Below are 25,673 nucleotides of genomic sequence, written 5' to 3'. Positions count from 1 at the left end.
AAGAGGGTACTGTAAAGGCTTTGAAAATTAATGGGCAACAATTTGAATAAAATATGTCGGAGAGATTCGCTTTTAATTGCCAGGTAGCTAATTTTTTGTCTGGATTTGTAGCACCGCACTCATACCTACTTTATATAAACAGCACCCCAGGCCAGAGGTTCGCGAAAAGATTTTAGAAAAGATAAAAATTTTACCCACCCTAAAAAGCAACATATAAAGGCCATTTTAGCCTTCAATTATTCAGAAAAAGTGACCAAATTTACTTTTTTGACCTACTATTTCTCCATAGAAAATTTATTAACAATGAAATGGTTTGTCATATACACACTTAATGAAAACAAAATAAGAGCAAATAATGGCATGAAAGTATAAGGAAATTAAGTTTGCAGAAACTAATATTTCTAGATTGCGCGTTTTTGGGTGAATCCATGAGCATTTTTTGCGAAAAACAAATTTAAGGTTAATCTGCAAAAATGAACTACAGCTTCTTTTAAGCTCCTCATAACAACAATTTCAGTTTATCAAATTCCCTCTTATCTACAAGAATTTTATATAAGGCTTTGCATGGCTAAATGGCTGGGGCCACGTAAAGGTTTCAATAATTTTCCCTAAAAATCATTTTCCTTATGGCAAATAATTGTTCTCAGTGTAGTGTTGTGACATATGTAATGTCCATCCGCTTGCCAATGGTCATATTGTGCATATGGTCGAAAAGCTCATTTTTTCAAAATTTCCATAAAATTTTTCCCCAAATTAGATTTTAGGCGATTTTGGATATATAATAGAGGAAAATGTTTTACGTAAAATGATGTACGTTATTCTTTTCCATTAGTTTTTTCCTGGTTCATCACCTCAACGACCGCACTAAGCTTAAGGGTAAAATTAAAAGTCACACAGGAAGAATTTCAACATGTTTGCTAGCAAATTAATAATCAATCAATTTTACGTCATCATTTCCAAATTTCAGGACTAACTAGCATCAGTTCATTATCAGTTATTGACATCTCATTCTTTCAATACCGTACTTTCTTGGGCGATGGGAATTCAACAACCTTTATCTACCGGAATTCCAAAACCTGAATTCTCCGAGGCAAAAACAGTTCAAAAATTCAGAAACAAGCCAAAACAAGTGAGAAAATACAGCAATACCTCCACACAAGCAGCTAAAAAGAAATCAACGTGTTACAGCTGTGGATTTGATTTCCCACACACAACTGGGCCATGCCCCGCTCGAGCAAAAACCTGCGGTTCATGCAAACGCAAGAATCACTTCACTCGATGTTGCAAGTCAAAAAATGCCAGGAAAACACATCAAAATCCTCAGACAGTGCGGAAAATCGAGGCTGATCAACACACCTCAGCATCGTAAGAATCAAGTGCAAATGACTACGTATTTTACATCGATGGACGCAACAAAAAATGAAAGCTTGAAGTTTCTGTTAAAAAAAATCAAGAGGTTATAAAATTTCTTCTCGACACCGGTGCAAGCATCAACATCATCGACGAAAATTCGTGGAAGCAAATAAATTCAAGAAAAAACATTCAACTCCAACCCACCGATGTCAAAGTATACGCTTACGGAGCATCGAAATCCTTAAAAATTCTGGGACAATTTCAAAACACCGTCGAAACCGATCAGTAAATCACATTAGCACACTTTCACGTAGCTAAGAATGTAACAGGAAACCTTATGACATGCAAAACCGCTGAAGAATTAAATTTCATCAAAGTGAATGCCTGACGCGAAGTTGGATGAGATGCTCTCCTTTTCCAAACAGTTTCTGGCGATAGGTGATAATCATGGTCATCGTCCCTTCACCGACATCTATTGGGGGACGGCTGGACAAACTAACAGCTGCCGTAGAGGAGCTAAAAATGAACAATAGTTCGTACGTAGCCACTGTTCAAAAAAAAGAACCGACCTCCCAATTTGCTGGACGTCAACAGCCAGTACGCCGTGTGACATGTTTCATTTTGCTCTAAAGAGGGTCACATAGCAAGAAATTGCCCCCAAAACTCACAAGCAGGGAACAAAGAACCCAGTGATGGTTCGTTCAAATGCCAGATGTGCAATGGCTCGGGACATATTGCTTCGCAATGTGCGAATAACTGGGTTGTTGACAATCCGAATATTAAAGTGTAATCGTGTTGCTAATGCAAATAATATCCATCTCTGTCACCAATTTGTTATGACCGGGCAGAAACGGACAACAGAAACAGACGTGTCTCTAGTGCATATTCTAATTCTCTAATCGTCGAACAATCACGGTTTTCCAATTTATTGATAAACATGACATGTCATCACATGACGAGCGCAAGCAATACGTCATTTATTAGCATTGCCTAATGACACCATTAGAAAACTCATGATTCTACAGATGTGCCTTCGAACATGACATCACATGCACACTGTCAGTTCTCTACGTTACAGACAAAATCGACAAAGAATCACTAGAATATGTCACACATTTAAAAGATAAATACAAAGATGTTTTCCAAGGTTTAGGTAACCTCAAAGATTGTGAAGTTGTGTTCATGAAGATCCTGAAGTCGAACCAGTTATTCAACCGACGAATTCCGTTTCATGTGAGAGAAAAGGTTGCAAAGGAATTAGAAAAGCTGGAAGTCGCTGGCATCATTGAACCAGTGAAGGGCCCCACAAACTGGGTGAGCCCTATTGTCATTGTTCCAAAAAAGGACACAGATGACATACGCATTTGTGTAGATATGCGCCAACCAAACACAGCCATTCTCAGAACAAGACACCCAATGCCAACAACTGATGATTTTAATAACAGAATTGAATGGAGCAGCGATATTCTCAAAGCTCGACCTGAAACAGGGATATCAACAGCTTACTCTTGCTCCAAATCCCATCTGACAACATTCTCCACACACAAAGGGTTGAGACAATACAAACATCTATGCTTTGGGGTCAGCAGTGCTGCTGAAATTTTTCAGAACACTATCACTCAGGCACTACAGGGTATTCAAAATCAGGGAAACATGTCTGATGACATCATCATTTGGGGGGAAACGCAAAAAAAACACAACATGGCCCTGGAAAATGTGTTACAGAGATTGAAAGACAAGAACATTACTCTGAATGAATCAAAGTGCAAATTTAACAAATCTAGATTAGCATTCTTTGGATTGATCTTCCAAAAAGAAAGAGTTAGCCCGGATCCAAGGCTGGTTGAAGATTTTAATAATTTCGAAACACCAAGGTCTGTTGGTGAAGTAAGAAGTCTGCTAGGAATGGCACAGTACTTATTCATTGCGAAATTTATTCAGGATTATTCAACAATCACTGAACCACTCCGTACTTTAACACACAAAAACACTACTTTCAAATGGGACACTCCACAACAAACTGCATTTGATACACTAAAGAAAGTCCTATGTACACATCCAGTGATGTCGTATTTTGATGTCAAGAAACACACAGAAATTCCAACAAACCGCCTGCTAGAATAGAACGCTGGCAGCTGAGACTGCAAAATTACAATTTTACAGTGAAATATCGTAAAGGCTCTGACAACCCATCCGACTATCTATCCAGACATCCAAATCAGAGTATTACAGCCAAAGATCATATAGCAGAAGACTACGTACGATTCATCAGTTCACATGCTGTACCCAACGCTATGACCATTAAGGAAATTGAGCTAGCAACATCATAGGACCCCACACTGCAAAAAGTTATCGAACTGCACAAAAATAATCAATGGCATACAATAAAAACAATTGCAGATCCAGAAATTAACAAAGATGAACTGAAAATCTTCTATTCCATAAAGCAAACTTTGACAGTGAAAGGAAACCTTTTATTGAAAAACAACCAAATCATTATTCCGGGAACATTGCGCAAGAAAGCCATAGAATTAGCACATCAAGGACACATGGGCATTACAAAAACAAAGATGTTAATTAGAGAGAAAATATGGTTCCCATTCATTGACAAATTCACTTAAGAGCAAATGGAACATTGCCTCCCATGTCAAGCAACAGGCAAAGCATCAAGTAACAAACCAATGACATCAAGTACACTGCCACCACGCCCATGACACACCTTAAAAACTGACTTTAAAGGACCTTTACCATTAGGAGGACATCTGCTTGTCGTCTATGACTGTTATTCACGTTTCCAAGAGGTGGAATGTGTAAAATCTACTTCTGCAGTTGCTGTCATTCCCAAATTTGATAGAATATTTTCTACTCATGGAATACATGAAAAGCTGATTAGCGACAATGAACAGATTAATGAACAGAACCAGGAAGAATAACAACCTCAATTTAGATATCCAGTACTAAACAGGATGATGACAAACTTTTACGGAACAGTTGTATCTCATTAAGTACTTATCATATTCAATATAATCACATAATATTTGTTTTTTTGCTTATATTTCATCCCGAGAAGAGACATTTCGAAGAAAGGGAGAGATGTTATATTGTGATATTGACATCCTATGACTGCTTATTAGCGACATGTTAGTTATGTAAATAATTAGTTGAATTTTGAGTATCGACTCGAGAACATGGCGTTTCTTTAAGCACTTATATAAACAGAGTGAAAAAAAACAAGGATTAGGAAGCTTTTTGAAAACAGTTAACAGTATTCAATGAACAGTTTGAAATGTTACTGCCCTACAAGCAATATAACAAATACCGATAAAATACAAGCATAAATTCTTAAATGAAGATGCCTTTGATCATCATTAAAGGTAGTGTCGTCTGTCAATCAAAAAGTGGCCAATCAATATGCGTGTTACCACTCAGGGACTTCTTGATTGGCTAATAGTTGACTGACAAGTGGCTTGAGCCACTTAAGTATCTGCTGATTGCCTTTACACTGTACCGGTCTTCAAAAAAGCTCTAGGAACATCGTTTGCAATAAATCGTAAACAAAGAAAGATTTGGAAAGATAATTTAACTGAACCTCGGTTATAAGCAGCGAAAGAGACCAGGATCACATGGGTATTCAGTAACGGGATCTTCGCATTTATCTTACGGTCCATTTTCGTCATCTGTATCTTCTGCAAGCACTGTTTCGTGAAGTTTGCGCTGCAAAGAAGGGCAACTAGCATTTAGAAACGACAGGAAAGAATGAACTTAGAGCAAAGAAGGACAATTAAAATTAAGAGAGGATGCGCATCACCTTTACCATCATTCAATTATTTACAGTAGGCTAAAAATATAGGTAATCTACAATTAAACAAGGCCTAACATCAAGACATTTTTCATATTAGAATCTGATTAGATATAGAAATATAAAATGGACATTTCAATTAACAAGATAAATTTTACACGATAAAAGTAAAGGTCGGTCCTGTTAAAACGTGACTATCTGAATTACATATTTAAAGAATAAAATTTTTTAAGTCTTAATAAATTTATTGACACACATTAATGTTTCCTCGTATATTTTATTCCTATTATTACATAAACGAAGCAAGCCTGTTTTCTACTTTCAATTATTTTGAATCAAAGCCTGGCCATCTGCCGACATGATCTAAAACGGTTCGTGGTATCTATGATTGACAAATTTTTCACATATGAAAGAACTAACCCATAAACATAGAACTAAAATTTTGTCCATAAAGCATTTGTTGTCCAAAACCTTCCTCCGAACCAGATTTACAGGTTTTTTGGGTTTTTGCATCTTTGTTTTGTCAGAGAAAGATAGTGGTATCGGTGCAGTGCTTGAGCTCCCCTTTCAATCTTCTTTTCCCCTTCAACTATTCCTATCTCCCTTAACTCTTCCTTTCCCCTTTCAATCTTCTTTTCCCCTTCAACTATTCCTATCTCCCTTAACTCTTCCTTTCCCCTTTCAATCTTCTTTTCCCCTTCAACTATTCCTATCTCCCTTAACTCTTCCTTTCCCCTTTCAATCTTCTTTTCCCCTTCAACTATTCCTATCTCCCTCAACTCTTCCTTTTCCCTTCCACACTCCTTTTTTCCCCTTCAACTCTTTCTTTCCCCTTCAACTATTCCTATCTCCCTTAACTCTTCCTTTCTCCTTCAACTCTTCTTTTCCCTTTCAACTATTCCTATCTCCCTCAACTCTTCCTTTCCCCTTCAACTCTTCTTTTCCCCTTCAACACTTCCTTTTCCCTTCAGCTCTTCTTATCTCCTTAAACTTTTCATGGCCCCGTCAACTCCTTCCAAGGAACTTAATAACTCTGAGATGTTTTAAACTAGTTATTTGGTGACAAAGCAGTTTCATGGCATTAAGAGCTCCGAACTTATAACTGAAGCCATACATTCTCAAAAGATAACTGGCTGGACGTATTTCAATTATCAGAAAATTTAAAAAATACCCTTTTTCGTATTTCCGCAGGAGAAGTCACTGTTCCAAAAAAGATCGACTTGAACTGGAAAGAAAGAATTAGATGACTCTGAATGCATTGTTGCCTAATAAAGTTTGTAGATTGATTTCCTATTGCTTAAATAACCTGCCTATATGCAAATTTACAAGCAACAGTTAATATCAAGATTGCATTCTGAGCATCATAATAATAACCAAATTGGAATAATATCTTAATTTACTTTTCGTTTTAACAAGCATCTACTAATGCGTTTAATTTGTAACAAGTATTTTACCTTCACATTTTCCTTTTTTTGAGCAATCAACTTTCTATAAACAAATAAAAGTGTAACGCACACCTCAGACAGCAGTTTCACAAAAGAGCGTTTTCAAGTCTTGAAAAGCCTTTCATTTTGGCATTTACCCTTCTCTAAAATGCTAAAATGAATAGATTACGACCAGAGTAACATGTATAGATTACGACCCTTGGTCTAATTTGGAATTTGACAAACCTTCTTGCTTGGTGGTGTAGAGGGCAACACATCATCGCAAACATCAAAATTCGTCTTCGGCATTTCATTTTGAGGAGTTACACTGTTACCAACGAAGGGCTAGAATAGTATCAAGTATTAAAACCATTAACGCTTAGTGAAGATAAGCGACTGAGAACCTGGTTTCATAAAACAGAACTCTTTCTCGATGTTTTTTATAACAGATGTGAAAATAAGTGAGTTGGTGAGAATTTTTCTTAAAATCATGGCTTTTGAAGAAACCTGAAAAGAAGCAAAAAAGGATATGCTAATATATGAAAATATTGTTATTTGGACACTTCTTGGCAGGTAAATGGATAGAGGTTTTTAGGAGCTTTATAGTTATTTGGTACCATTAACTCAAGACATTTGGTAGTTTGTTGATTGCAACGAGAACATGTTGTAAAGAGGGAATTAATTTTTGCGTCCACGTTGTATGAAAGATCGGATATTAACAAAAAGGTTGATAGAAGTTATAAGCTCCTTGTTTTGACCAATCAGCTAACATCGACACCTTCAAATTGTCTTAGTTTCCAAGTGTCAAAAACTCTTGTTTGCACAAGTACAAAACGCAAAAATGAAAAAGAAAACCTTTTATGCAAGCCAAATAATTTGGCATGTTAGCTGATTACCTAACTTGGTATGAAAGCTTGGTATGAAAAATAAAATTGAATTTTTGAATATTTTACCTATGATAAGTCCCTCTACAACCAAGTTTGTGCTGGGGAACGGGGGTGCTGTGTCGGTCTTTCTACTGGAAACAGTAATTTTTTCAAAAACAACACTTTAATATCTGGTTGTTCCGAGAACTTTTTGCAAGGATATTTTAAAATTGTTGTCACGGCATATCTTGATACATCCTGGATATTCGAGTCAAGAGCCCAGCTTTTTCCCAATGGTCGTTAAAACGCATTTTTCTATCATATCCACTAATCTCTCGAGCCTTATTGACGTCATCAGCAATAAAAATAAAAATCTACACAATGATACAGAATACGAGCATAAAATGTTGTACGTAGACCTACCAAAGAAACGTCTGCTGAAAGCACTGATTTATTCTGCGAGTCAACATAACCTTTTACTTGCAAAACAGGGTCTTCTCCATATCCAGATTGACTTTGTGGGTTAGGATTTATAATATAATTCTTGGAGCGAAAATGTTCACTACACTACAACAGCAAATGCGAATAAGAATGGAAAGGTCTCATTTTTACAAAAACCACTGCTTGTGAGAACTCTTTGCTCGAACAAGTACAATCGCTGCCAAAAGTCTTGGAACACTAACGTAGGTTTTCAAAGGCAAATTCAGCCATCCCCCTCTCCCCCTAGGAACAATGTTGATTTACTATAGAAAAAAGAAAAGGGTTATGGGGTACGCTTTCTCTTGTGGATTGTTTGATATTTTTCTATACTTTCAACATTGTTTGTGGGGGAAAGGGGGGCGGAAGTGGTAGTATTCCAGAAAACAAATGAAAAGTAGAAAAGCACAGCGCAAAATGTTAGGTGTTCCAAGTAATTTTGGCAGTGATTGTAGCTTCCGAATGGTGTTACCGTAAATTCTCGATTTAGCATCTTGATCCCTCTATTTATACTTCTTATTTTTAAATTCCTCTTTAATTCTATATTGCATACATTTTGCAGTTCGATATCAAAATTTTATACTTAAAGGGGGCGCTTCTTCAGAGAGAGAAGGGGGGCCTTCTTCATGTTATAACTTCAAAACTTAGCACTAATTCAAGGTGAAAGGGCGATTAATCAAGCGTTTACCGTAATTTGAACCCGTTTCCTTGTGTCCCTGCATCGAAGTTCCTGTCTTATCATTCATATTAAATATTGTTCTTATAATGTAAGAAAGTTATATTTTCGAAACTGTCCAAGATCAGTGATAAGGTCATTCTTAGGTAACTTCACATGATATTAATTACAATCGAAGGTTTCTTTATTCTACATCTAACTGTGATTGAGTCCGGTTGATGTCAAGTCGCTCAAACGAGAATATGGAAAACAGATGCTCTGGAACAGATTTGGCTTATAAAATAATTACTTAAAATTTTCAAAAATCAATTTTATAAAGATTAGCGGCGCTAACGAGCGATAAATGCAACCAGATCATTGGAGACATCTACCCTTTCCATACCAATTTTCAAGATATTTTTTCACGACATTTCACGACATCGCTGCAACTAGGAATTGTCAATTTTTAAAGGATACTGCTCAGAGGCTTCACTTGAATGTGCTTTGTTCTTTTTCAGCATGTCTACAGATAAAAGAAGAAGTTTGCTATAAAGGGTGTTAGTTAAATCACCGAATTATCATGCTGGATTGTCCTATAAACAGCGGGTTTTGTTCGACTTCGAGTTCAAACCTCACTTTAAAAACGTTTTCAAATACTTCTGTAAAAAATTTTTGACCTCAGTTTCGGATAGAGAGCAAGAAATTTGGTCTACTTGAAAGATTTTATCATGTTGTTGTTAATGATAATGATTTTATGACGACATAAAGATAAAATTCTAAATGTATTTAACCGTCATCAGCGACTAGGGGGGGGGGGGGTAAGGTTTCGATTTTTGTACCCTGGGTTCCAAAGCGTCAAGTGTAGCAAGTGGGGTCTATTTCCTCGACGCCCCACTTGTTACACTTGGCGCTCTGGAACCCAGAATACGATTTTTGCGGACAAATCCCTTACAAGTTTTCAAACTTCGTTTCTCCGTAAAATCTAAAATACAAGCACAAACAACATGGAAAAGTGCATCCGGCCTAAAATTATGGCGATAAAAGCAAATCTGACCGTAAAAGGTCGTACAATAAAGTTTGGAAAAATTTCAAAATAAGGCCGTAAATTGCATTGATGTATTCAATCCGACTGTTAAAATAATTTTCACCAACGATTAACGGGTCGCAAAGTTTCTGTATGTAATTTTCACACAAAATTGCGCAAATGGCACTGTAATGCACCTGATGCACGCAATGCATGCCGGTCAGTCTTTAAGTAAGGGCTTTTCTGTCTTGAGCTTTGAAGGGCCCTAATAATAATAATGATCACTTTGTTTACAGTTGGTTTGAGCTATAGTTAATATACAAAGATAATTATGGGAAACTAATTAATACCCACTATTTATATTTGTTAAATATAGGTATAATTCTACTGATTCAAACTGATGAAAGGCTATACCTTTATATGGAAAAGATTCACTAAAGAAATCATCTTCTTCGTTTCCATGTGATCTAGATTTCGAAAAAAAAGCTGATCAAACCTCCTTGTGACTACACAATTTATAAAATGTAATTTTACATTTTACAGATAGTTCGTCGCTTATGGCACACAGCAAATCGTTTTAAAAAAGTTATTATTTTTCTTGAAGTTTTTATTCATAAATAAACCGAAGAAGTCATTGCAAATAAAACTACACTGGTAGTTACGGGCATTTCTTCGGTGCCCGTAAAACAACCTTTGAAAATCTTGGTCAGCGGTAAGAAAAGGGCTGCACTTGATTAAAAGCTAAAAACCACCACAGACTATGACACAAACAACAAGCAGCTGACTCAGTGTAATTTCGACAATCATGAAACTAAGACACAAAATAAGATTAACTTATTCTGTGAATCAGTTGAAATTAAAGGCACACTGTCGAGCTGTTTATTGGTCTACAAAAACAACTGTATTGGTCTACCGAAACAAAATGTTAATCCTTCTGATGCAAGTTTTAAAACAGCACACAGAAAAATGACTCATAGATGGCTCACTCTGTATTGTGCTCTGACCCTTTCCTAGCTGTTTTATTGGCATTATATGGCGGCGTGGACAACGATCTTAGGTCAACTGCATTTAGAGCATCTTCATCGCAGGTAACTTCCACAGGAATATCGCTTTCTTCAAGAGCCTGAAAACGCATCAAGTAAATAAAAAAGCAGTTACTTGAAACGTTTCTTTGAAAACCAGCGAGTGTTCTCAACAAACAGGTTGAAATTGCACTGAAATATGGCTCATAGTGAGATCTTGCATCTGATTGGTATTATCTACAAGCTATAGATTTCTACTCTTAAACAGACTACCTCAATGCCTCGTATAAATAAAAGCCCTTCTTTTAGGTGTACTTCCACGAAGAAGCATGTAAAAGAAATATTACAACTAGGAAAATGGAAATCTTTAGTTTTTTGTAAGAGATAGGCTTTCTGTGAAAGTTGGGGTTTTCTGTTAGATATTGCTTATGTTAAATAAAATCTATCAGGTATATGTAATTCTTTCATGAATAAGTTAAAGTCCATATTTACTTGAATGGTAAATTATCGGTTTTAATAGGGTAGAAAGGCAAAGAAGGGTAAATATGAAAGCAATACATCAGGCAGAACAAATGAATGAAGCTCGTCATTTTTAACGCATCAGATTGACATCCTTTGAAAATCACAATAAGTTCTGGTTTCGTATCTGTGGTTAAAATTCGGTGTGGTTATAAAGCATTTCTATCAAGTATAGTCAAAGCTAAGAATAAAGAATTACTTTGAGGTAAAATAAAACAAAAAATAAAAATTATAAAGTATTACTAGAGGATATTTTTAAATCTAAGGATAATGATTATGTATAGATACCAAGAAACGTTCCAACTTAGAATAATTATGAAGTATTATAATAAGGAATTACTGAAACTAAGAGTTTTTCCAGGCTGGAAATAAGAAATGAGCATGAATAAAAAATTTTTTAGGGCTATGAGCTTGCGAGGTAATTACCTTCTTTGCATCTTTGCTGCTCTTGTGTGAACCGGCACCTTTCTTAATTTTTGTAGGCCTAAGAACAAGAAAATAGCTACAAAATTTGCAATAGAGTAAAAAACTCGAGTTTATTTATCACTAATATCACTATGCTCTCAGTTCATAGTAATATCCATTTAATTGATCGACATGGAAGTTTGAAACAAAAATAACAGTATCCACATACCCTTATGGAGAGAGGACTTATTTACCTACCGGAAATTATTTAGAAAAAATTGTAACCTTAAAAAGTCGGATAATCAACTAGCTGAATGAAAAGGGCCTCAATTAAACTATAATACACGTTTAATTAAGTTCATTTATTATGAACAAAAATATCAAAAATAGGGTCTAGCCAATAGAGTGCTTCTTGAGAATCTGACCGCACACAAGCATGGGAGATTTTCAAAAAGGTGTTTAATACCTAGTGAAAACATTACCGTGGTTTGATCGTATTTGCTGCCCGTTCCATGGTTGCCTCGGCAGGTTGGCTTCCCTGTGAGGATATGGAATGTTCCATTAATGTTGCCAGAACAAAGTCAGCCAAGTATAGGCTATCTCCATCCAATGAAAACACAACTGGCCTGTGAAAAACAAAAAGCAACATCAAAGAGATGAAATATGAAAGGATGTCCAGAAGGAATTTAAAGAAATACGTCACTAATTATCATGCAATGAGAAACACGATGATAGAAAGCAAAACAGAACAAAAATTCAAAGTTGTGTTTCTACTGAAACGTGTTGGCAACTGGCAGATGCATCAAGAAACATTAATGAGTGAGCATATAGTCAAATCTAACCAGTTAGCTCATGAAGCAGAAAGACCTCTCTTTAGAGTTATGGTGTTCTTAGATTAAAATCCGTTCAACGCAAATTCCATCACTGCTATTGAAGCATCTAGTAAGCATCGAATCGACGACAAGTTATATAGAGTCCGCGAATTTTAGTGTTAATTACATACGAAAGCTGATTTTTTTAAAATGAGCTCCTTGAATGCTTGTATTAGAGGCGTTGCAGATGTATCTTATATACATTGCGATTTTTGCTGCCTCAATTTGTACCTTAAAGCCTGCTAATGATAGATTTGCTGGGCAAACCCACATTGAGTAGTGATCTGGCCCAACAATGTCACTTAAATTTGGCCCAACAATGTCACTGTAGATGTTGCCATGCAATCAAAGCTGGCCTCAGTATCTTTTTGAGCATTTGATATGTCCAGCTACATAAAGTCAATAAACAGATACTAAAGTGGTTTTTGAACTCTGCCAATCATTCATTGGTCAATCAATAAGCGTGCCAATTGCATTACGTTTTTTGATTGGTCAATTCTGACTGACAGATAGCTTAAGCCACTTTTTTATTGCCCTTAGGTCCCAGATTTCTGTTACAACTGCTTGCCCTAATTAAGGCGAATATATATTTGAATCCCAACGATATTCAATATGATTAACGCCCTTAATCGGTAGATTTACCCATCATAAAAGTTGACTGGTCATTAGGAAAGTTTTCGATCTTGAGAAAATTTCGAAATGATTAATAACAAGAGCCTGTGTTCTAACAACATTTAGATTCCAGTTACAATATACCGGATTGCTAAGCTGCACCTTGATATACAACAACATGGCTGGCTTGATATAAAACAAATGGTATACTTTGAAAAAAGGAAAAGCTGTTCACAAGTCACTGCACAGTCAATTCCCTGATTATCTGTAAGGTCTGCTTACAAGGATCTCTGAGAGATACGACAGGAAATTACGGAACTCCAATTAGATTTGAACCTTACTCTGTTGAAAATACACTTGGGACAAAAAAGCTTTTCATTCAAGGGAGCCAAACTTTGGAACAAATTGGGCCAAAGCAACAAATAGCCCCGATTGGAAAAATCGTTAAAATTAGCACTTTCCCACTTTATATTGGTTGACAAGGTAAGCTGTAAAGCAGCATTTAATATTGACGTTTCTACCTTGTAATTCAGAATGAAAAGGGATGAAACCAATCAAGGACAAATCGCATATATTAACCGCGTGGAAATCATGAGCTGATACAAAAATCACTCAGTAGTGATTCCTTAACAGAGAAATTTAGTACAATGCACGGAGGGGCGGGGGTTGATGGTTCTTAGCTTGATCCGAGAGCACATCCAGAGTGGTAGACTGTTGGCTAGACTTTTTTTACAAAGTGGTTCCCTTGGATAGTCTGATTCCTACAAATATGATACCCTTGTTGGCGTAGTCAAATATTGAAAAAATGCTACTATTGGAAAGATTCACTTCCAAGCAGTTCGAGCAGTTAGCATATATCTTAACATTGTTGGTTTGAACTCACTAATGTAAAAGCGAAGAAACCTGGCTGAATTAAGGTGCCAGATTTCAAAAGCGCGCTGTAGTGCAGACCAGGAATGATGAAGAATAATGCCGTAGGAACACTTCGAAGTTTCAGTTACTTCGCTTCTACAGCAATCAGTGTAACTCTAGCCTAAAAGGACGTTTTCTGCCTAGTAGCAATTCTTTCTTCTTTGTTAGTTTATTGCTCAGGTTAATTTGCCAGCTCAATTGATTTTTTCGATTTAAGAGAAAAGCTAGCTTAATCTGCCTAGCATTGAGAAGACAACTTACGATTTATTGCTATTAATGTTATGACATGTCTCGAAAATTGAATATCCAATTGTTATTGCAGCAGATTCTTCGCATAATCCTAGCATGTAACATGGTAATCCCTCCCATTTTTCTAACATTGAAGCTTCTTTCATCTACCGTGGCATCTGGAAACAGAACAAAAATCACTCCACCTATTTCCTGACTCTTCTATCAATGATCAAAGATATCGGATTCGCTCTAGCTTAATCACAGTGGTGTATCGGAAACAACATAAATGGTCTTCGCTTGCAAAACAATTTTCTCATCACCTGTCCACATACGTCAGTCAAAAAAAATATACCCAGATATAACCTTCCAAGTGAAAAAGAAAAGTTGTGTTTCGCGTCTTGTATACGGCTTCAGATAAAAGAAAAAGACAGAAATAACTGCCTCATGTCATAATCATCACACAACGTCCACGTTCTTTGTACATAAAAATGCTCCTGACGTTGGTTTTTTTCAATTTAAGGATGATGTTATGAAATCGTGGCTGTATTGCCTCTGACATTGCAATGATTGTAATCGAAACTGCAATCGATTCTCATATCTTTTATGTCGACGATTCTCAAAATGAAAAAATATCAAATGCCAGAAGTAAAACACTTAAAGGTGTCGAGCGAAAGCAGATGAAAATAAAAATACCAAATATGTACGAAAGAATTAGTAGAAACCAGGAATAATTATTCATATGCGCTTTTCCCTAAAGCCTGCAAATGGCCGCTGTGCTGTTCTGGCGATCCTGGATATAATAACAGCCACCAAAATCATATTGTGGCCATGGGATGGTATTCGGTAGAAAACTGATAATGCGCCAAAGCGTAAATGACGTTATATATTTGATAATAAAATTGTTTCGAAAGAAAAAGTTTGATTTCTTAATACGAATTTGCAGGCAGGTAAGAGAGAGGAGACTAGAAGTGAGAGGAAACTGGTGACCAAGAAAAAGGTATCAGGGAGTGGGGGCGGATTTTTCCCTATTGGCTTAAGCCCTGTTTATAAAATATATTGAATTTGAAAGAAAGCTATTCTCTTTAAATCCGGTCTGAAACAACCCATCTAGGAAATAAGTTGAATCCGGGTTGAAGATGAAGCCAAGAGAGGCTTTTCAAAGTTATGTGTGAAGACGATAGAGGGACGAGCCAAGGCTCATTGACTATCACAAATTGAGCATTTTATCCTTTCTAGGTTTGAATCATGATATTAAGAAAAAAAAAGGAACCTCGATTCAAGCAACCCATTTTCATGTTTAGGTTGCTCCTTAGATTAATGTAAACACGCCCATGTTCCACCCGGGATAAGTATAGGTAAGTTCAGTAGTGCAGTAAGGGCTTAATTTTGATCAAACACAGAAAGAAAATCAAGGAGCATTCAAAATTTTATGGCCTGATGACTGATTCGCCATTGCGAATTTCCTTTTGGTTTTACTGCCCCAGGATTGACTGACAAAATACAGACCTTTTGAATACTTAACCTTTGAAACCAGTTATGTGAACTTTAATGAGCATTGTTATGAAAATAATCTGACTTACTTGCCAGGTGCAGCGAAGTGGATGTTTACTGGCTGCGCAGCAAAGTCAGAAAATGCAAGAATAGCCTAGAATAAGAATTGTCTCTAGAACTCTACTGTCTTGTGAAAGATAGACTGTTACTATGCCAATGCAATTAAGAATTTTAGCAAATTAAAGGCATTGAGTGATTTTAAATAGCGGTTCTCCGCGAGGGGGTCTGTCTGTTTTCATGTGATAAATTTGTTTTCATGTGATCAGACATCAATGGCACAAATACGAGGCTATTTGGCTTCTTTCCCTTGGATTTAGACTACAGCAGTTGGGAAAGATTCGATAAAGACAGATCCTTGTCTAAAATTAAACCTGCAAGAAAATTTTCATTACAAAACTCTTTGTAAATACGATAAAATTGGTTAGGCAGTGGTAGAATACAAACCCTGGCTTCCTTCAGACAGAAAGTAATGTCTGCATCCACACCAATTCGGTAATTTTCAAACTCTCCAGGATGAAGCCTCATTTCAGTGTGAACAATCTTACTGGGATCTGAAGTTAAATATTTTCAATAAAGATTAGATAAAAATATCTCCCAGGGACGGCAATTAAAATTTTACTATACAGGGGGGTTCATTTGATAATTATGAGTAAGAATTTTCCTTGTAATCTGATAGTTTTGGGTAACTGATTTAATAATACACCTTTTTAATACTTTTCGATCAACCTAACGCATAAAAATATCAAAAACAGCAACAAAAGAACAGACGTGTTTAAACTGATAATTATTGTAAACAGTTCAAATTACTATAACTAGTGGTATTTTTTTGCTCAACAACAAGATTTTGTATTTTGATATTTTTTGGTCTTATCAACACTTTTTAGCTGACAATTTTGGTTCTGTCAAATATGTTCTCGATATTTTAGGTGAATTTTCATTTTACTCATTTTAAAGGAGGGGGGGTTCACTTGTATTTAAAAAGGTTTAAGTGACTCTCTTGGGGAATATCTTTGCTTAAGCTTGGTTGTCATTAAATTGAAAAGTGATCGTAAAGGGGTCAGTTACAGTCAACGATCATCTGCTTTCTAACGATGATTTTGTCGGCAGTCGCTGATAGCGAGTACCAGGGCAGGTGAGCTGTGTTCAATTTTATCAACCCTCGTCAGGACTTTCCCGATATAACGGAAACACATATCGTAGCCAATCGGTAGTCATCACAGATACTGTTTTGTTTAGCTATAATCATGTGGGTTTGATCAGCCAATCGGTGATCAGCTTTTTCCAATCGGTCTATTGGTCTATTTGAAAAGGATTATGTTATCGACAATCGCAGACTGTCGCGGGTGTATCGAAACAGAAATCTATAATCCCGGAAAAATGGTTGAGACTGAAATTGTTTCAAGGAAAGCTGATATTTTCTCTTTCCTTTGAAAATAACTTCCCCCCTCCCCCACTTCAATGTTTAATGCATGATCTTGAAGGAGAAATGATAAATTTACGGGGCAACGTAAAGTAGAAAATTGCAAAAATTGCATTTTGTTTCAACAATTTTGTCCGAGATTGCAGAAATGGAAGGAGAATAAGGCGACGATCACAGATTAGTGCTGATCCGCTCCGACTGCGTTGCGTTGTAATGGAAACTGGACTTTAACTAAATAAAACTTCTGTATCAGACATTCTAGTAATGTTTTAGACTTTCTTTATTTTCAATAAAATGATGTGAAAAAATTTCGAAAAACGTTTGATGTTTTAAAATGAGTTGAGAAACCATGGCAAGTTAATTTTCACCAGTGACCAAATTCAATATAGGGAACCTTTATTATGAAAATCGACAGAAAACATGTTAAACTCAAAGTTCAGTTTAGTTCATAAAAACAGGAATCATTATTTCAATCTGAATTTTGAATAAAAATATAAGCAAACTTAGAGTCCTTTAAAAGTGAGTCTCTGATTAAGTTTCCTCCCCTCAGCTTATATAAACCGTACCAATTGGCAACATCATCTTCACGCCACTTTTGCATATAGAATTCATCATGTTATGCTTACAAATCAAGATTATTGATTTACTTTGTGATACCGTAGAACTATTTGCTAACAAAAAGGTACCTTGGCATATACTTGTAGGAAGATTAAGAAGAAAATCAGGACTTTTAAAAACTTTAAAATTTAGTTTAGTAATTCTTTTATAAGGTTTTCCCGTTTTCCTTGAACATCAATATGCTAAAAAACTTTTTCCTAAGCATAATGGCTTAATGTGTGAGAAGGAAGAACCGCAGGATAGGCTGTCCGCCGGTTTCTGTGGATCTTGCAATGAGTGTTGTTACGTTCGTTTCATTTACTCTGATGAAGCCCTGTATGCCGGGGCTAAATATTAGCATATTCTTTAAATTTAATTATTTTGAAAATTTTATCTCGTGACATTGGATTCTCGTCGTCGTATTGCTTTGTTCCTGTATATCTTTCATAATGGCTTAAGCCACTGAACTCTGGATATTCTTCAACCAATCACATATCTGCATTTCTAATAAATAACACATCTACTTTTCTTCCAGATACTCAGGTAGTGACATTGGTACTTGAAATCAAGGGAGAGTATAAAGTAAAAGAATACAAACATAACACCTGGCTCATCTTCAATGTAATTTTTAATTGTGAGTGACTCCGGTGTGCAGCAGAATGTCACCTCTTCGCAGCTATTTGGAAAATTTGCTGCTGTATCAATAAGTACCCTGAAATAAATAAAAGTAAACTTTTAAGAACATACTTCAGCTTTTCACCGGACACACTTCAGAGTATAAAATGTCAGAACATAGATCGAAAACTCTACACTAGGAAATATAAACACCCAGGTTTTGATTGACCTATTTTGATCCACAACTGGGTGTATATATATTTCCTAGCATGATTGTTTGATCTTTTTGACCATTGTATGAATATAGTGCTTGACATTTTAATATTAATTGTTTTCCTTATTATTGATCCACAACTGGGTATATATGTTTTCTAGCATAGCGTTTTTAATCTATGTTATGTATGTTCTAAAATGCTTCCTTTTCTCAAAGCCATTTGCAAATTTCGATTTTATAGGCAATTGCACAATTAAGAAATTACAAGGAGGGTTATACAAGACATAAGTATGGACAAGAAGCCTGTAAATTAGCAATTTTCTTGTTTAGAATTTGGAAAAATGTCTTGAACAAAATTTGGTAAAATTTAGGATTGTAGGGAAACTCAAAGTACTTTCTTGCAATTTGTAATTTTGGTAGAAAAAATTCTTCATATGTTAAAGTAAATTTTTGGGGTCATATAATTGCAGCTAGGTTTTCTAGAGAATATACTATACAAACTAGAGAAAATTGGAAAAGAAAATTTGGTTTATAGACTAAGATGAGAAACAGCAAGAGTCATAATTGGTATAAACAGTACGGAAAATATATATGGCATTAATATTTATGATAAAAAATACTTTTTTGGTTTAACACTTTGCAAACCACCTCAACCTGAATGCCCCTGACCTAAATACAACAGAACATCCCTTTGGCCTGATTCTTTGGTCAGGTAAGTGAGGTCAAAAATTAAGAACCTACTTTGCTGAAGTTATGATAAGATTTGGGCAAAGATCTTTTGAAAACACGGCCTGGAGACTTTCACTTTCTTGGAAAGTTAGATTATGAGTTTTCACTATTCCTATAAGAAAGAAATAATTCAAATTATAAAATCTGAATTGAACATTACTGGAAAAAACAAATCCAAAAAATTCTAATTAAGGAACTCAATCAAATATTTCTAGTATTTCCACTCCAGTATCTAATATTTTAAGCTACCTATTTATGGTATAACTATAGTCAAGGAAATCTGCACTATAAAACCCTGAAACTGAACTCAACAATAACACAATGACAACTATTGATAAAAGTATTTTTTGCAACAATAAAAGAGGATTAAAAAAATTTCTACAAAATTTGCTACTAATTAACAAAGTAAACAAATAACCAAATAGAAAATTTCAATTTGTGTTCAGAAAAGAAAAAGCTTAAAAATATAGTGCACAAGAAAGAGCCAATGAAAGGAATGGTACTGTACCATGTTTACAGAATAACTGGAAAACAATCCTAGAGTTTTTTTCATCATATTCCAGTCTGCAAGTATCCACATTTTTTTCTATTGTGTTCAATGATTTAAAGACTCCAAGGCAAGACTGAAATGACGAGATAAACAAAAATAAAAACTAACAATGAAACTTGTTGCTTCTTATGATTCCAACAATACTGTAATGCCTAGAATAAGCGCCCGGGGCTTATTTAATTTTTCTGGTTACAGGGTGGGCGCTTATAAAAGGGAGGCGCTTAATCGAGGGGGGCGCTTATTTAAAAAGTAGATTTGGGTGCAAATTGTATTCTTCATTAATCTTTCGTGTTGAATTGCTTTCCAATTATGTTTTCGTTGGAAATTCAAATAAGCGCCCATTTCTGAAGGTTGAAGGATGGGTGCTTATTTGAGGGGTGGGCGCTTATTTGAGGGGTGGGTGCTTATTTGAGGGGTGGGCACTTATTCGATGGGAGCACTTATTCAATAACTTTACCTCCAGGGTGGGCGCTTATTCGAGGGGGGCTCTTATTTGAGGGGGGCGCTTGTTCGAGGCATTACGGTATTACTTTTGTGTTTCATGCTAGCGTTACATATCTATTCTTAGATTACAGCGAGATTTGTGCTTTGGACAAATGATAAAATTTGACAAACAAGGGGAAAATTTTATAAGAAAGGTGTGAAAATAATTGACAGTCAAACTTGGATGTCGAACTGGCTTAAGTCAGATATTTCTTAACCCTGACAAAAATGCTTGGTCTCAGTCCATTTTGTATAAAAGCATTCAATTTTCATTGCATAATTCATATTTTTTAAGTCAGATATTTGCATACTTCAGACATTTTTTTGAAATCATTTCTGAAATTAACTTGCAAAAGTTGATTTTTGCAACAAAAACAGAATATTATCTGCAAACAAAATATGATTATGATTATGCATAGGGGCAGCACTCTGCGGCCATCTACCTGTGCAAGCAAACAGGTGGCAAATTTAATACGCCATAGCCAACCATGCATCTGCAGGTGAGATGATGGCATTGACTTTTTAGGCTTTCGCTGTCATTTTAAGCCAAGTCATTTTAGGCCAAATCATTTGCATCAGGAAAAAATCAGTGACTGTTTTAGATGCTGATAAGTATTGTACATGTGTAGTCATACTTATTATTTACTTCATACTTCAGCTGTGATGCTTCATACAGTTTATCGAGTTCAAATTTTTCAAAGTTCACACAAGCTGGAAAATATGACTTAATAAATGTAAACCAGACTTTGCATAAACTGGACTGTTATGTATTGTCCAAGGAGATCCGATTTATGCAAGTTTGGCTGTATCAACAAGGCAATCACAATTAGATCTTGTAAAATACTAAAAGAGTTTCGACCAAATTTCTTCTTGACTGAGAAAACTCTAAACAACAAGAAGCTAGGGATGCGGTCAAGCTAGAGGGGTGTCTAAAACAAATAGAGAATCAATACCTATGCATATGTCATAACAAGAGTGCTTTATAAACAACACACATAAAGGTGGGTAACATCACATGATTAAAAAATATCCTCAAAAGGAAAAAGTCAAAACCAATTCATAGACAAACCTTCATAGAAATTTTGAACCTTTCAACTTCTCCATCTTCTTTTGATCCATTGCTATTGCTGATTTTAATGTTGAACTCGTGAAAGAAACTTTCATTGAAGAGAAAACAACCAAATGCTGATCTTGAAGAGTTAACAGTTCGAAGTGCAAGCTAAAGCAAAATAATCAATTCAACTGTAAACAAGTTAAGACTTTGGTATAAAAGGGTCAAAGGACACAAGATAGACTGAAAATTTGATGATAGGATGAAGCAACTGTTTTCAACAGACAATTACAATCACAAACAAAACATTTGAAATTGACCTGAAAGTTTCATTATAAACATTTTGTATTTGTATATAATTTTTTCCCATTTTTCTGACTGCACAGAACTTACTTTTCATAACAAAATTTCTAAGCTATATTCTTACTGTTGTTGTTTAGACATGGCAAGCATAATCAAGTTTTTCGTCCTTCTATTGTCACAACATTGGTTTAAAAAAGAATTCTTCAAAGATGCTGTGGGTGAAGAACTAGGTCTGAAAACATAGGTAGTTTAGACAATTTTTCAAGGGTATTAATCTCACTAATTGTAAGAAAGAATTTTAAATAGCTTAATGAATCATCGAAAGTTCTTTGAACTGGAGGAAATACATGCAAAAGCTTGCAGCAACAAAGAAAAGAAGTTTAAGAGATACTTTTCTCACCCCATCTTCAGATGCTTCGAGGTACAATTCATCACCAATTTTCGAAAGACAGTGTATTGCTCTTCCAAATACTACAATTTGAATCAAACATCATAGTTATATTGATTACCAAAATTCTAGCTGTATTTGGTTTTGGGTTACATGGGATGTAAACAAAATTTGTTTTAGGTAAGTGTATCAAGCTGGCTTGGTCCATTTTGTTTCATATTTAACACCACTTATGGTATACATAGAAGTCATCCGAGATCTATGGTAACCTAAAGACTACAGTTTTGAGTTCAGTATGTAAATGAGATTATGTTACTTAGCAAATTATTACCAATTTGCATAAAGACATTTCTTAGAGTCTCTGGAAAGAAGGTCTGATACAAACAGACCTACATCTCTCCCAATTGTGATGGGACGCTCCAAGTTTTGGTCCAAGATGAGCATATCCAGATGTAATGCCACTGAACATTGTATTGATTTGACAATAAAATAAGGCAGTCTTTAAAATCTCCAGTTTTTTTATTGAATCTCTAACATTTTGAGGTCAGCCTCAGTAATGAGAACTCTGAAGCTTTGGCAGATCTGTACAGGGATAATTAATTTAATACAACTACATTCATCCTTTGTTAGGTGTAGAAAACTGACATTCTCTAAAAAGTGAAATGGAAAGTATGAAAAACTGCTTATCAACTCACATTTTACAAACCTTCCTGGTATTAGACACTTCATGGTCTGCGTTAAAGAGCTTGAAAAGAAAATAATTGTGTTATATTTGTCTGTCTCAGAAGATGCTTCGTGGTTAATGGAAGATTACATAGACTACATAGGTGCTAATGCATTAACAAACCTCTTGGGCACAAATCTAACCCAACATTTTTCAAAATGTATGGCATTATTGTACGAGTCGAATGTTCTGAGAGGTAGGTTAGTGCATGCCAACAAGATATACATGTTTTCTATTTCATAGTAAACCTGCATCAGCACTAAACACTACCAATTTTTTTGATTTGGCACCTTTTTTTATGTTGTAGAGTACCAAAAGTTTCTTAGCTGGTTTCCTATTGTGGGACCTAAAATTGCCTTATCATTTTGAAGTTGAGAATTTTTGGAAGAATATAAACGCATATTATCAAGAAAAAACACATACAGATCCAAATTGTATCTTTTAAAAATATCAACAGAATAAAAACTTTTGGATCAACAAAATAAATTCAATTGTTTAAAACGTTGTACAAATTTTAGGCAAAATTTTGTTATCTCTTAATGATTATTTTCCTAAGCTGTTTTTCTACCCCTCCCCCTCCCCTCTTCAACTATTACATGAATAGCTTATATTTGATTTAAATGAATCCAAGAAACTTGTCTCATAGAAAATTGCTCTTTTAGGTCTCCTCTAGAATTCATTGCCCACAACATCCTTGGAAATAAAGTATATTTAAACCCCATCAATTTTTCTCCTCTTTTGTAGCCTGTTTCGAAGTGAAAAAAGCTCTGTCACCAAAACAAGGCCTTCATGGAACAGTGCAGGCCTTTACAAGGCTTTACAATGTGTTTTGTATTATGGTTTCTTGCAGCTTTTCCTTGGCCAACTCAAGCCAATTTAGTGTTTTGGATACCTTTTTAAAAGGCACATTGTTCAATTACAGTCTTGCTTTGGACAAAAAAATTTCCACCGAGAAGCAGACAACAAAAGCGGAGGAAAATTGAGGGACTTTAGCAGGGCCGTTGTGAGGCAAGCCTTGTTGGGGGATGTGAACTACAAATTTACCTGATTACAAAATGTTTGCCTGAAATTCTTTAGTTCTTGTCACATACCTTTGCAATACATTTTGTCAATCTAAGGCAGTATATGGTTTGCAACTTTCATTTTTACATGATACTTGCGACTTTTCCTAATATTTTTTTCAAATCTCTATATTGGGATGGGCAAAGGAAATAGTTACTACCTGAAGGCAGCACTAAGGTTGCCGCCAAAGGAGCAGGAAATTTTCGAATTTTGATGCTTCTAGTTCCCTGGAAAACAGGGGCGGATACAGAATAAAAGTTGACGGTCGCACATTAATACTGCCTAGCAGGCGGCCCAGGGGGCCTCCCTCATGGTCAAGGACGGAGCCAGAACCAGAGCAATTAGGACTGGGGCCCTGAAACGTTCAAATTGTTCAGTCAAACATTTTTCCCTTTAAAAGGTTTTCCAAATTTTCCAGCAAATCCAACACACAGTTGAAACAAAATATCTTGAGATTCAGAAGTGTTCTCTTCCTGTGCACCTCTTCCGTATAGATAAAGAAAATTGGGACTCTTCCCTTTCACAACTTACAACCGCAGCCACTTTCTTCCCTTGCCAGCAGTTGTGCGGCACAGTAATCTAACATAGTGTTAACAGACTTTTCGTGCCGCACAAATATCTGAAAACTTGAATTTTGATTGGTGAGATTTGGTAAAATATTTGCATAACAAAGAGCCCTGCATATTTGTGCGGCACAGGCGACATGCTTAAAAATCATACTGTTTAAGGTCTAGGATGGTAATGGAATTTTTTCTATATTGAATTAAATCGTAGCATTGTGTGTGAGATCGACCAAGTTCGGTCCTATGTTTATTGTGTAAAGAGAGCAAAATGTATTATCTTTAAGGAGGAAAATAAAAGATTGTGGTAAACATGATTGCTATATTTCAATGACTGAAGAATAAAACTAAATTCTGAAAATCTGACGGTCTTCCATGCGACCTGTGCGACACCCTGAATCCGCCCCTGCTGGAAAATGCACTCTTTTAAGCACATTTCACTGAAGCAATCCTCCTAGTCCTGTTGAATTTTTTGCAAACAAATTGAAGAGCAGATAAAAACAGCTAGTACAATTACGCTGTGGTCTTGAAAAATACCATGTTTTCAGTTACTTAGCTAGGTAACAAGCAGCACAGGTTGTCAATTTAGATCCCTCTTTCCATCTTAGTATGCCTTTTGAATGTTATAAACAAATCTGGAGCTCATAGTGAATTGAATGAAGTTAACGCTTCTACCGAGAAACTTCAGGGGAAATTGACATAAGACACAATTTTACTTAAAGAGGGCCTGGATTTTTAGATTAAGTGCCAACAAGAAATCTTCAAATCTTCAAATCATCAGTTTGTTTACCTTCATCAATATCAAGGAATACCATAAACCAAGCAACTACTTCTGCTTGATCCTTTATTAATTTTATGACATGGATGTCTCTGAAATACCTAAAGCGTTTCTTCCACCGAGCAGATTTTGCCTGAAATTTACTATTGAGATACTATTGGGGAGGGGGGGGGGGGGTCGCGAAGCCCCTGGACTTTAGTTAGACTAACTCCGTACCTTAATTGTGGAGTTTGAAAGGCTTGGACTTTTCTCCGAAAGTCGGACAATCTCGAAGTCCAAAACAAAATAACGACATTATTAAACTTAAATTCTTCAATAAAACAATTTTCCAATTGCTTAAATATCGTAAACGAGCCCACCTGTTGCCTAAACATTCTAAAATGGAATTCTTTCAAGATGTATCCAACGCCATGACCGTCCCAAGATCCCCAGATTTTCTCCCGCCATTTCATAACCTCCTTTTATTTTATGGAAACG

General features: G+C 35.7%; 1 protein-coding gene across 1 annotated transcript; it reads right to left on the bottom strand.

The window, feature by feature from the left end:
* Window positions 1-4,599: 4,599 nt before the first annotated feature.
* On the bottom strand, window positions 4,600-25,671 carry LOC135683014 (cell cycle checkpoint control protein RAD9A). The gene is made up of 18 exons (XM_065198140.2): window positions 25,556-25,671; window positions 22,768-22,817; window positions 22,085-22,155; window positions 21,400-21,549; window positions 19,806-19,920; window positions 19,310-19,409; window positions 18,345-18,451; window positions 16,167-16,273; window positions 15,752-15,816; window positions 12,027-12,170; window positions 11,566-11,623; window positions 10,585-10,721; window positions 10,013-10,065; window positions 9,052-9,097; window positions 7,866-7,956; window positions 6,823-6,921; window positions 6,324-6,377; window positions 4,600-5,067 (listed from the first exon to the last, which is right to left on the bottom strand). The coding sequence occupies exons 2-18, from the start codon at window positions 22,799-22,801 to the stop codon at window positions 5,011-5,013; spliced, it is 1,488 nt and encodes a 495-aa protein (XP_065054212.2). The 5' UTR covers window positions 22,802-22,817; window positions 25,556-25,671; the 3' UTR covers window positions 4,600-5,010.
* Between the last annotated feature and the right edge of the window lie 2 nt (window positions 25,672-25,673).

Source organism: Rhopilema esculentum, chromosome 7 (genome assembly GCF_057945365.1).
Source record: "Rhopilema esculentum isolate cy_ngs chromosome 7, ASM5794536v1, whole genome shotgun sequence".
NCBI classification, from domain to species: Eukaryota; Metazoa; Cnidaria; class Scyphozoa; order Rhizostomeae; family Rhizostomatidae; genus Rhopilema; species Rhopilema esculentum.
Note: the sequence above shows the minus strand (reverse complement) of the source record. Positions and strands in the feature narration are given on the sequence as shown.